Source organism: Haliotis asinina, chromosome 12, assembly GCF_037392515.1.
Source record: "Haliotis asinina isolate JCU_RB_2024 chromosome 12, JCU_Hal_asi_v2, whole genome shotgun sequence".
Classification (NCBI taxonomy): domain Eukaryota; kingdom Metazoa; phylum Mollusca; class Gastropoda; order Lepetellida; family Haliotidae; genus Haliotis; species Haliotis asinina.
This window is the reverse complement of record NC_090291.1, coordinates 38,992,234-39,005,993: the sequence shown is the minus strand read 5'-3', so window position 1 is coordinate 39,005,993 and position 13,760 is coordinate 38,992,234. Positions and strand designations below refer to the sequence as shown.

At 38.8% G+C, this 13,760-nt stretch overlaps 1 protein-coding gene across 2 annotated transcripts; it reads right to left on the bottom strand.

Moving 5' to 3' along the window:
• Positions 1–2,433: 2,433 nt before the first annotated feature.
• On the bottom strand, positions 2,434–13,209 carry LOC137258903 (mitochondrial calcium uniporter regulator 1-like). 2 transcript variants are annotated; one of them, XR_010954665.1, is made up of 7 exons: positions 12,888–13,209; positions 11,046–11,162; positions 9,381–9,586; positions 8,186–8,299; positions 6,805–6,919; positions 3,883–5,636; positions 2,434–3,749 (listed from the first exon to the last, which is right to left on the bottom strand). XR_010954665.1 is itself a non-coding variant. In XM_067796599.1 (6 exons), the coding sequence occupies exons 1-6, from the start codon at positions 13,135–13,137 to the stop codon at positions 5,581–5,583; spliced, it is 858 nt and encodes a 285-aa protein (XP_067652700.1). In that variant the 5' UTR covers positions 13,138–13,204; the 3' UTR covers positions 2,434–5,580. The 2 variants fall into 2 exon arrangements, 1 of the variants encoding a protein (XP_067652700.1); XM_067796599.1 differs by having other exon boundaries at positions 2,434–5,636; positions 12,888–13,204.
• Between the last annotated feature and the right edge of the window lie 551 nt (positions 13,210–13,760).

The window sequence follows — 13,760 nt, the reverse complement described above, 5'->3', positions numbered from 1 at the left end:
GAGACATACGTTCAGCGGCTTTTCGGGGAGTTTCTTCTCCCCATCTATATAGACTCCCTGCTTAGGTGGATCCACGAATTTTCAAAGGTTGCTGGGGTGTCGAACTCCCAGTTAGTTGGATGAGTGTCATACTGGGGTTGGGGCGGGGTTGTTACATTTCCTAAAGGTGGTACTCGCTGCTTCCCATTAAGAGAATTTCGTTTTCTTGATCAATTGTTTTGTCACTTGATCAGATCATATATTTCAGTAGTCACTTACTTGACACAATATGTAGGAGGGAGTGGGTGAGTTTAGTTTTATGCTTTCCTTCAGCAATATTCCAGCTATAAAGCGGTGGTCTGTAAATAATCGAGTCTGGACGGGCAATTCAGTGATCAACAGCATGAGCATGGATCTGTGCAAATGGGAACCAATGACTTGTGTCAACCAAGTCAGCAAGCCTGACCACCTCTGATGACACAGGCGCATTTTATGGCACACATGGGTTCCTGAAGGCCTATTCTACCCCAGACCTTCACGGGTCCAATTCATATATAGGAAACAGAGTCAGTCTGTCAAATAATCAACTAACTTTACAGCAATTTTATAATGACCAAAAGTTTCAGATAATTTACAAATTGACTGACTTTACATATGGCTGCAACATATATATAGCAACAGTGAATAAACCTTCCTTTCTCAGCCCCTCTACATGGGAGAGCAAGTCGTAGTGCCAGCACATTAACAATAATTTGAATGAAACCAATGGGTGATAATGTGAGCATCAAGTATATGTTTCACATTTGTCTTCACAGAAGTAGGAGTAAAACTGTCTCATGTTCATTACTTGTATGTCGGGAAGTATAGTTCAGTCTTTTGAAACAGGAATCAGATGAAGAGTTGTGTTGCTTAGAGTCACCAGGTAGATCATGTTTCTCAGGTTGTTTGTGCATGGTAAATATTCAAGACCTGCATCAATCAATGCTCATGCTGTTGATCACTGAATTGTCTGATCCAGACTCGATTATTTACAGACTTTTGCCATATAGCTCTGAGTGCGGTGTAAAACTAAACTCACTCACTTTAAGACCTGCATCAGTCTGTCTCCCTCCAACAGAAAGCCTGACATTTCATGGTATAACTAAAATACATATACAAGCAGTTAAACCCTCCTCATCTGCCACTTCTACATGACTACAGGTATGGCAATACATGGCATCTGTGTGAAATGTATATCAATACTATTAGTCAGTAGAACAATATGAAGTTGTATCCAATGATATTTTGTAATGTGAATCACAACCCTCAATCACCTGTTTATAAGTCTCAGACAGCAGCCATGACACACAGAAGGGAAGATACACATAAGCTTGAGGGTACTGGGCAGATTTCTCTGTTTCTTGACAACCTGGAAATACTAGAAAAACTGCATACACAGGTTCTTGAAGATTTTCTCTGAACCTTAAGTTCTTTTCAGTCCTAAAATAACTCCTAAAATAATTTGTATGCATTGTAATACAGAAGTTATAAAGCAAGGCATTATTGTTTTGTGAGCCTTGTAATGTGATAACGTGTTGACATAGGTGATACAATACTGTGTAGATACAATACTCTGTTGACATTTGAGACAATACTTTGAAGATACAATACTGAGTTGACCTATGAGATACAATACTGTGTAGATACAATACTGTGTTGATGTATCAGATGAAATACTGTGTATAGACAATAATGTGTTGAAGTATGAGATACAATACTGTGTTGATGTATGCAATACAAAACTGTGTTGCACTATGAGATACAATACTGTGTAGATACAATACTGTGTTGATGTATGCAATACAATACAATACTGTGTTGCACTATGAGATACAATACTGTGTAGATACAATACTGTGTTGATGTATGCAATACAATACTGTGTTGCACTCTGAGATACAATACTGTGTAGATACAATACTGTGTTGATGTATGCAATACAATACTGTGTTGCACTATGAGATACAATACTGTGTAGATACAATACTGTGTTGCACTATGAGATACAATACTGTGTAGATACAATACTGTGTTGATGTATGCAATACAATACTGTGTTGCACTATGTGATGCAATACTGTGTAGATACATGTTGATGAATGAGGTGCAATACCGTTTTGACCTATGAGATACAATACTGTGTTGATGTATCAGATGAAATACTGTGTATAGACAATACTGTGTTGAAGTATGAGATACAATACTGTGTTGATGTATGTGATACAAAACTGTGTTGCATTATGAGATACAATACTGTGTAGATACAATACAAACTGACATTTGGGATACAATACTGTGTTAACGTAAGTGCTTCATTACTGTGTAGAGGTATCTGATACTAAACTATGGTGACATATCGTTACACCATCATACAAGGCTGTCGTAACCCTGGATAAAAACACAACAAACACATCATAAATAACAGATATTTTAGTAGATATTTAACAAACAAAAACTCTATACAATTCTGTAAAGTAAATACCATATGACAATTGCATTCAACTGACACTGACTCCCATATACATACTCAAAGTTCTCTGCACTCTTTATGGCATATGAAACATTTACCCAGCTCTTATTTAATGAGACGCTGCTTGAGAAGTATGATGGACCAACTATACAAAAGCAGACATCGATATGCCAACACAAAAAGTGGTATAGATAACTGAAAAAGGGTGGTTTTCTACAGAAATATAGAAAAGCTTTGATAAATGTTCATAAATGCTGACTAGGCACTGACAGAGTTAGTAGCACCAATAAGATGAAATCTCAGATCGTAAGCAGTAAGTCTTTAAAACTATTACTGAGTAGATTTATATCACCTCACATCATACAGTTGAACTAAAGGTGCATGTGAGATTTAGAATATATATTTACACACATCACTTCCTCTCCTTCGACCTTTTTCAAGAAAAAACAAACCCAAATAATAAATAATCACCACTGGATGACACTAACATGAGAATAATGGACAATTATTAGGATGATTTCACAAAGTACTGTGTTTGGTGCATATATATTATATATGCAGCTTACAAAATGTCAGCATGTATATATAGTGGGCAGTGTTCATGCTGTTGTCAAGAATCCTCACCAGCGTTAATCAATCAGCCATAGAGTTCCATCCAGGTAAGCATGTGGCCATGTTGGTATGATACCCAAACATTTGAAACTAGGTGGGTATCAATCCATCTTGATAGTTTAACCTAACTCTCAGCAATGGTCCAGCTGTTTGTATTGGCTGCTGTGGCAATAGCTGACCCACATTAACTGTGGAAACAAAGAGCCAGTAAACTGAACACAGGATGTTTGCAGATGTTAAGACTTTAAGACGTGTCTAATAAAAAATGTTAATAATTCTAATTCTTGTGCCTAGAATCCAACATAATGATGCTCTCTGACATTACATTATTACCCTTAGTGAATTGTATTTTCAAAACTGTGACTGTATATGTCCATATATCCGTTTCTCAGGTAGCCATTTGGAATAGTTGGGTGGAATGAGTGCAATGTGGATGAAGAGCCATGCCCAGATACACAACACAGTATGAGACCCAGATCTCACTTTTATGAAAGCTTCATACGGAATTGAACCCAGGCCTTTGGCGTGAGAGGCCAGCATGCTAGTCAGGACACATTGTGTGCTCCACATATAGCATATTTGACCATAATTTGACCTGCATGTGATTTTAGTGCTTGATAACCTGCATGTGATTTTGGTGCTCGATAACCTGCATGTGAATTTGTTGCTCAATAACCCGCATGTGATTTTGGTGCTTGATAACCTGCGTGCGATTTTGGTGCTCGATAATCTGCATGTGGTTTTGGTGCTCGATAATCTGTATGTGATTTTGGTGCTTCTACCTGAACACTAAGTACTTTCTTTTGAGTTTGTGAAAACAGATTCAATTCAACCAGGAAAATGGCCATTCAAAGTCAAATCACAAAAAACATTTTCACTTAACTTGCTGATCATAAAACAAAGCACTTTCAGTTTCAATTGAGGTCCCCATCCACATTAAATACAAACTGAGACATGACATTCCCATCACCAATACATGAGGGTCCTGTTTAACAGTATCCTTCAATAAATAAACTGCTGTTAATTCTCTGTTCTTGAACATAAATTCCACATAAAACAGTTATGTAAGCCATCTTAAACAGAACCATTCTGATTACATTGTAGGTGTAGATAAGTCGGATGAAGGAATCCACTGGCCATATGAAAGTGCAGTAAAATGATCCAGTTACAGGTTATTAATATTATGAATCACTTCTTTGAATGGCGTGTTTAGAAGTTGGTGAATCAGACAAGGACAAACTTTATGGATGAACACCTTCTTTAATGAGGTACTTGCTTGACAATGATACAAGAATCTGTAACAAAATGTTGTATAATGTGAATAAAGAAGCTGTTCATCAATACAGTCTGTGCTTATCTGACCTGTGAAAGTCCTGGTGTAGAATAGGCATTCAGCAACCCATGCTTGCCATAAAACGTGTCGTATGATGCGACTAATGGAATCGGGTGGTCAGGCTCGCTGACTTGGTTGACACGTCATCGGTTCCCAATTGCGCAGATCGATGCTCATGTTGTTGATCACTGGATTGTCTGGTCCAGACTCGATTATTTACAGACTGCCGCCATATAACTGGAATATTGCTGAGTGCAGCGTAAAACTACACTCACTCACTCACTGTTCTTATCTGACTATAATTAATTATCGGAGATAGTGGCCATCCTAAACTTATACAATCCTGAGACATAAACTCACCCATCCATCCACTGTCAAATATATGACCAAACCCTGCAATAACAAGCTTAATTAGAACATGATATTGACATATGACACATTCCAACCTAAAATACCATCTGATTAACGATCTGGATGAAAACTATAACCAATGAAGTCAGGGCGGTGGAGAAGCCTGGTGGAGAGAGTGTTCACTCACCATACCAATGAGCTGGGTTTGATTCCTGCAAGGGTACAATGTGTGAAGACATATCTGGTGCCCCTTCATATTGATGGAATATTGCTAACAGTGGTATAAAAACACTCACTCACTTTACTTTGGACCCATTATGTCTAAATCACAGGGATGGTTCTCTCTGATCAACAATGTTTTGCTGCCAATGCGCATTCAACATTAACCGTGAGAATGACAGACACCTATTGTACAGGTGAGGAGGGTTTGAGATGCCAAAACGTGCCAAGTGAGTTTCCAAGTGTGACTTGTTAAAACACCCCTTACTTCCCGCAGTCTATGTGTTTCTTGTGAGGAAATTGTTGATGAGAGGACACATGATTTCTTGATAGTGTCACTCAGACATCTGAAGTTGTCAGAGTAACACCTATTCTGAGATAGTCATATTAAAGTGCGAAACTAACATGACATTTGGCTTTCCCTAAGCATCAACTATTACAAACACTTTCCCTAAAAGGAGAGAGTCAAACACTAACTCCAGACAAAAAACATATGATATCCTGAGTGACGATGCTGCTGCTGCTGCTGTAGTTAAATGGACGTGGTGGAACTGATGTTGAGTTTAGCACGCTGTTGTCAGCTCCACAGTCGGATTATTCCCAGACACAATCCCGCACACGTCAGAACCGTACCTGTGTAAGAAAAGGTCACTCTCAGTACATACCTAACACCAAACTGAATAACACTGTTCGGAATTATTAATATTTGGAGAAAGTTTTATGCATTTGTTTGATCAGTCTTCACTCTTGCCAAACATTCCCCCAAAATATTTTTTTATCCTTAACATTTTTGTTACTGCCTGAACTTCTTTTAGTCAGCCTCAAGGGCACTTTCAGAAAGACGATTATCAATAAATAATGCAGGCCTAGTGGTTAATGCTCAGATCAAGGCTTGATTCCCCTCATGGGTAAAATGTGTGAAGCCCATTTCTGGTGTCCCCTGCCATGATATTACTGGAATATTGCTAAGAGCAAGGTAAAACCAAACTCACTCTTTCTTTCAATTATATAATAGGAGATTTCTTGTCACACAACAGAAATGATATTAGTCCTGTAATGCGTTTTCATGGAGCCAGCCTATGAAATAAGGCCCATACGACTCTCTGAGACAGATAAGATTTCTTATGGATGGTCTAATTTACAATTAGGCAGTCCGGTATCTGGTGAAAACATCAGATACCATGTTCCATACATCTGAGCAAAAACTGAGTTCTTTACTCCTGGACCTGTGAAGATCCGGGTTAGAAGAGACCTTCAGTAACCCATGCCCACCATAAAAGGCGACTCTGCTTGTCGTAAGGGGCAGCTAACGGGATTGGGTGGTCAGACTCGCTGACTTGGTTGACACATGTCATCGGTTCCCATCTGCACAGATTGATGCTCATGCTGTTGATCACTGGCTTGTCTGGTCCAGACTCAATTATTTACAGACCGCTGCCATAGAGCTGGAATATTTCTGTGAGTGGCGTAAAATTAAACTCACTCAGTCACACTTTTCTTCTAGTTAAACCCATTTGGGGAGGTTGATGCCTTGCTTGGGTTAGGGCTTATTTCATACGCTGGTAGAGCTGATGATAGTCATGACGATGTTCATGATGATACAGGGTACAGGGGAGGTGTGCCTGTTCTGGACACTGCAAGTGCTTCAAAGCTAAGCTGAAGTGCCGAAGTATGTTGATTGTTGTTACACAAAATGACACGAAATAGCTGACCCTCTTAGTAATTTTGCAGAATGACTGCTTTCACAATCTGACTGTAACATACTAACAGTGACATGTGCATGGTGGTACAGGGTACATACCTCCAGCAAACTTAAACACATCGTTCCTGTATATTTCGTACTTGGTCAGGAGATGTGCAACCTGTGTCTCTATCTTCTGATGAAGCTTGGTAAGATTCTTTTGATTTTCTGCATGCTGGAAAGTCAATATGATCACCTCGCCAGATGAGTGTGTCCCATTATGTATGATAGATTACAAAAGCCTTATACCCCTCTAGTCTCAAAAACCCCATCTCAGTGCTCTTTTTGCTGCATGTATCAAAGTTCATGCAAGAACAACCTTTCACTGAACCAATCAGAGCTTTGTTTGCCAGATTCGGAAATTCTTTTCGAATCATGAAACTTCAAAAAAGTCAATATACCCTAACAACTAGTCTCTGAAATGAACATATTTCACAGATAAAAACATTCATAGTAAAACAAATAGTGAAAGGGAACCCTGTTGAAGCTGTGGAAATCGAAAGTTGCCACATTTTCTAGACTTGCATGAGCTTCCTTGGATATATTTGCCTCATGGACTGTATGACAGACTTTGGTCAGCACAGACCTTCACATCTAGCCCTACCCTACAGATCTCATCTAGTCTGTTCTATTTGCTTTGCTTTGTAAACATCAAGCTCTTCCATATCCCCAGATATATTTCATGGCAAACTGTTTAACTTCCACTTAAGACCAGTCTAAGTAAACTTAGTCTCAGCAATATTCATTACACACCTCTACCAAGTCTAACAAACCCTAGCAGGAGGTCACATCAGGTAACATTTGAGTGACCTATAGCCGCTAAATCAAATGTGAGACAGTGGAAAGGATTCAACAAATCAGACAATGACTATTGTTTAGGATTTGGTGGGACTGACAAATTTTCCCAGTCACTGACACTGATCCCTCAAGAAAAGAAAATCCTCATAAAACACAGATATTTGACCTGCAGTAAGTACACTTTAAATCTTCTGATGACATTGTTACCATTAGCCAATATTTTTGCAAGCTGACATCCTTGAATATTGACAAATACCCTATTTTGAGCAATTCTTTGCTCACTGTTGAATATGTTGCACTTGTAGCGTGCTTCACATGCATCATCCGGAAGCGATTGTATGGAAAATAGCATTTGAAATCGTTCGGGTACAAACCTTTTCCAGATAAAAGTTCAAAAGGGATGTGTGAATCTCGACTTTTGCAATTTAGTAAGCTGTGCTCTGATTGGTCAGTCTCAGAGGTTACCTGAAATGACCTCCTAATGAATAATACTAAAAAAGGTTTACCTTAATTGACATAAGACATGGATGTGGGGGACAGTTTCATAAGCTAAAATGCGTACATGTTTGACCGGACCAGTGAGCAGAGAATGTTTTCTGTGGCAAGATAACTAAATCCCTATACAGAAGTTTCCTATACTTACTGCCTCCACCGATCGGCTCCGCTCCAAGTTCATATCAAGAGTCATTTGACCTTTCAACTTTGCAATCTCATCCCGCAAGGAGTCTTTGATTTGACGGATTTCAAATGACTGTTTCTGAATAGCAAGTAAATAATAGATCATTTCAGATGTGAGGTGAACAGCTAAATATGCAGCCTACCTGTACAACCAATCAACATAAACAACTGTTTGCCACTAACATGGCAATGTCCCCCACCGCAAAAGAAGAATAAAATATTTATAACATATTCACTACTTTTTACTTGCTCATACACAAAATGCATGAAATGACTGGTGTCTGGATAATCACAAATGTAAGCTGTCAACAAAACTGTGTTAACAAAAGTTCGAATTGTGAACAAAGTGTTGTGGTCACATTGAAAATAGGATCACGGTCACCCAAATCGACTGGTGTCTTCCTAATTCCGACCCGTGAAGGTCCCGGGGTAGAATAGGCCTTCAGCAACCCATGCTTGCATTGGCATTGCGTTAACAAGAGTTGTGGTGACCTGAAAGTGACATCAAGGTCACCAAAATAAACTGTAACAAGAGTTAACAAGAGTTTAAAATCAGTCAAAGAGTCATGGTGACCTTGAAAATAAGGTCAAGGTCACCCAAAGTGATTGGTCTCTGTATGATCTCCCAATGTAGGCCATCACCAAATTTGAAGACACTGGGTACAACAGTTCAAGAGATATCGTGTTAACACGAGGTTGAAAAGCAGTCAAAGAGTCAGCGTGGCTTGAAAATGAGACCAAGGTCAATAAAATCAACTGGTGCCTTTGCAATCCCCTAATGTAAGCTGTCACCAAACGTGAAGACATTGGGTACATCTGTTCATGAGATATCGCAGTAACAAGAGTTATAAAAGCAGTCCAAGAGCTGTGGTGACCTTGAAAATAAGGTCATGGTCACCAAAATCAAATGGTGTCTGCGTAATCCCCTAATGCAGGATGTCGCCAAATTTGAAGACGTGGGGTACAACAGTTCATGAGATATCGTGTTAACAAGAAACTAGAAGTACAGCCGTACAGACACTGATGAATAATTAGTCCCCCATTCCGCATTGCAGCAGGGTAAAACCAAGATACCAAGATAAGATCATACCATTTCACCTCTGCTTGGTTGCATAGCAAGGAGACTCACCTGTGTCTAGCTGCACAGAGTGGAGACTTACCTCTGTCTGGTTACGTAGTGAAGAGAACTCACTCTTCTGCAACATGACCATGTCCTTCTTCACAGAAGAGATCTCTGCCATAAGCTTCTGCACGCGGATCTCCTGCTCCGACTTGCTGATCATGTGGTTAGACTGGTGTTGGATGGTCGTATTCACGATGTCAACTAGACAACTCGCCACTGCTTCCGACTGTTCACGAGTAAATCCTGATACAGAAACAACAAGTGACAATCACAACATCCACAATGCAACTTGGTTATTCACGATACATTATCATCCTCCTGAAGTTAAGGTGATCGATACTATAAAAAAGATCTCTAAAGTATGACAGGTACACTGGGACAAAATTCTCATCTCTGCATACATATGATTTTGGATTTAACATTGTTTTCCATGTGATAATAAATAAATAACTATCATAGTTTCTTTGTCTCTGTTGACCTTGTTATCAGAGAAATACAAGGCATTCCTGCAAAGTCATAATATTAGTCCCAACTGTCACAATTAGAACTGTAGACCAACATTTGATGTACATTTTTACAGAAAAATGCTGTCTATAAAAGGTAGCTATATAATATAAAGAAAAGGAGCTAAGAAACTCTCTGCATTTTCAGAAAACAGTAGAAATCTAAACTTTCTGCTTATTCTAGACTTGCATGGGCTTTCTTGGATGTATCTGTTTCTACTTGAACTGGGAAACCTGTCAATCCAGTTTGAGAATTTGTAAAAATATTCCTTTCAGTTTCATTCCCTAAGCAAGCCTAGATACAGAAAACTGACAAAGGTGGGTGCTTACTGAAAACCATTCACCAATGAAATCTTTGATCAGGTGTCAAAGGGTAAGGGGCAAAGAAAAACATTTTCAACAATTTTCACTTGATATGACAGCTATATACTTGACGTGTACTGCTGTGTGTGTACAAAATGTTTTGGCATCACAAAAATATGGACTGACATGTAAATGATAAGTCTTAGGTGTTGTCCTTTAAGAGATTACATACCGACTTGTGTACAAATTCGTGGTGATCAGATTAACTGAATTAATTGAAGACACACTGAATGATTAAACTGACCAAATGACTAAGCAATCAATCATGTTTTCTGATAATCAAACACAAACAATTTTGGAACACCTGTTTACATTAACAACATTTTTCACAAGGCTGATTTTGTCTGAAACTTTTCATAAGCACTACAAGGTCCTTCCTTGTCATGGTAGAATTTATCTAAAAAGACTCCAGGAAATTTATGTTCCTAACTCACTTGTCATCCTTTAAGATGTAAGATTTGTAAATGCATTTTGTGCAATTTGTCCCCCAAACTACAAAAGAACTGCATGTTTTCTGTTTTTTTATGCATTAACAAACATAATAAGGAAAATTTGATGAATGATGGTAACAAATTATTTTTGATGAATGATTGGTTGTAAATAACCAATCACAATGACTGATTGGTTGTAAATAACCAATCATAATGACTGATTGGTTGTAAATAACCAATCATCAACTGTGAAATTCTAACCAATTCCCAACACTAGCATAAGCCTGCCAAGGTAGTTGGAGCAGAGTGCTTAATACACGGAAGATGGCATGTCAAGTTTTCTCCTCATGTTGTAACTATGGTTCACTCTTAGTGATGAAGTTTTCACTAAGAAACAGTACACACCCTTATCTTCCAGCTTCTTGACAAGCTCCATCGTGTTGAAGAAGTAGATCTCTTTGACTGTGGAGGGGTCCACATGCCACACATTGTACGCGACCGGATGCTCTATGCTAGAGTCTCCTGGGAACAAGACACAGAAAATAGTGACTTGAGTCTGCTGTCTAAATTCATGTTTTACAATGGTGCAATAGCATCATAGTCATTGCATGGAATTTGGAAAACACAGGGCCTTAAAACAAGGGATGCTGGGAGGAAATGTGGCAAAATTAGTTTTGTTCAGTTGGGATGTATATGTTTTATTGAAGTTATTATTTCAAATTCTTAGCAGGGCCACTTTCAACACATAATTTTCAGACTGCATTCAATGCAATAACATAGAAGTGTTTGCCACTAACATGGCAATGTCCCTCGTCACACATATGGCCTAGGCCACCCTGAAATTATCACCTAATGTGATATAACTGAAGACATTATGTGCCACTTTATATGAAATATTGTGCTACACAAGTGGTCAAAGTGAGTGAGTGAGTGTGTGCATGCGTGCGTGCTTGCGACGATGCTGATACTGATGATGATGATTACAAGGAGAGACATGTACAATGAGGATGAACCTCCTCAAGATTTATGTACAAAGTCAGTCGACCCCACTATGCATGTCACATACAAAAATCATTACCTCCCACAGCTACCCCCCACACCCTCAACTTTACAGAGTAACTTTTTCGAAGTCTACAAAATTGATGACCTGCATACAACAGAATGGAATGGGTGAAACCCACACAAAATCATCATGCTTCAGCCATATATTATAAACGGTCCCTCATCCAGAGTTAAGTTGAGCACAGCCACACAAGGTGATGCTGAAATGAAATCCTGTTGAACACTGACATGAAAACCATCAATGATAAACGACAGGCTATATTAAAACAAACTGAATGTATTCAGTTCATGATGCGGCAGGTCTGCCATCTGTCTCATAAATAAACTGACTGACTTATTAATCATTCACCACTGTTTGCCCTCGCAGCAGACAATATGCTACCAGATCATATTCTGATTTAGACAGTAAACTCCATGAAATGGAAATAGCACTGCAATTACCAACCATTATTATTCTAAATGAAGGCCCCATTGTCATGTATTTCAACATGGCCTGACATAGATTAGAGATCCAGCCTCAGTTTATAAACTGGTTACTCAGATTGAGTGAATATTACTTGACACATCTTGCAGTTATGAATGGCAGAATATTTAGAACTGACATGTACAATACCAAGCACAGTGTTTTACATGACAAAGAAATGTATCACTGGTACACAAATGTATATAATGAAGCTCAATATTCTATTACACTGCATGAATAGTAATAGTCAATGTACTTGATTCGTGACAAGAAATGTTCAAGTCGTGTTATTTTCAAACCAAGTCAGTCCTATAATTACAGAGAATACATAGCTCATCCTGTGATATCGCTGATGTGAATAGCTGTGCTTCTCATCTGAATTCAATAAAGGAGTGTGTTTTACCGTTTGGAACCTATCTATCTTATCTATATACTCAACAGAATATTCATAACAGTTGGCACGTTTTAGAACAGGTGTTGACAATCCACATTGCTTCTAATTTCATGAGTAATGTTATGCCTAACAGTATATGCTAAAAAACCCAAGATATGAATTCAGTCAATGATATCATTCATTATACATCTTAAGACAGACGAATTTCACGCATATGAACATCACTTGCGCATGACGAATCACTTAGGGAAATTGCATCATAACTTGACATAAGACCTTTAACGCTGTGCTTTTTAAAAATCGAATGACTATCGAGTTGACAGTGTACCTGTGCTTTCAGAAACTTCTGGTGTTTCTGTACTATCGATCTTGAAAGCACCTGTCCGTCTAGGAGTGCCCTCAACCGGAGAGAGAGCTTGGGGCTGATTGAGAAACGGCTCGGACTGTTGTGCAGCTGCTTCGATTGGAGTTTGAGATCCTTTGCCGTGAACCCATCTATACGATCTGGGTAATTTCTGTGCCTCAAGAAGGAACCATATGTGCCTTCCACAAAGCCTCCCCATAGACATTCCTCTCATTACTCCCGGGGTCTTGAAACAACAATCGTTTCTTCTCGAACACTGGTTTCAGTTTTCGTTCCACTTTGATTTAGAGTTACCTGCCCCTTTAGAGAACACATGAAGGGATAATTGAAAGAAGCGCATGTAAAATCATGGATGTCGGTTGACCTCTTTGCTTCTGGACAGTGTGAGTGAGTTTGCTTGTACCCCGTATTCAGCAATATTCCAGCCATATGGCGGAGGTCTGTAATTATTCGAGTCTGGGCCAGACAATCCAGTGATCAACAGCTTGAGCATCGATCTAACCTGTTGGGAAACGATGACATATCTCAGCCAAGTCAGCGAGCCTGACCACAGGACCCAGTCTCGTAAAAACTTATATTTATGGTAGATCTATATCAGTTGAATGAAATTAGATAGATGACATTCATATGACGTGTTACACGCAGAAGACAGATGACCTTCCTTGATTGAATTATTATGTAGTTGTCATAGTTTTCTATTACCTTTGAAATACAGGTCCAGAAACTGTTTGTACTACATCACAATACCGTAATACCTGGTTCCAAATACTCCATTTACACTGTGACTATTAAATGTCAGGCAGGCTGGATTCAGTGAGTAGTTTAATGTCACACTTA

Bases quoted from the DNA above. Each gene is read 5' to 3' on its own strand.
- LOC137258903 (XM_067796599.1), bottom strand. From the start codon at position 13,137: ATGAGAGGAATGTCTATGGGGAGGCTTTGTGGAAGGCACATATGGTTC. The intron at 6,920-8,185 runs GTAAGTATAGGA...TTGACTTTCCAG, and splicing joins GGAGCCGATCGGTGGAGGCA to CATGCAGAAAATCAAAAGAA. The intron at 5,637-6,804 runs GTATGTACCCTG...TTTCTTACACAG, and splicing joins TGTGTTTAAGTTTGCTGGAG to GTACGGTTCTGACGTGTGCG.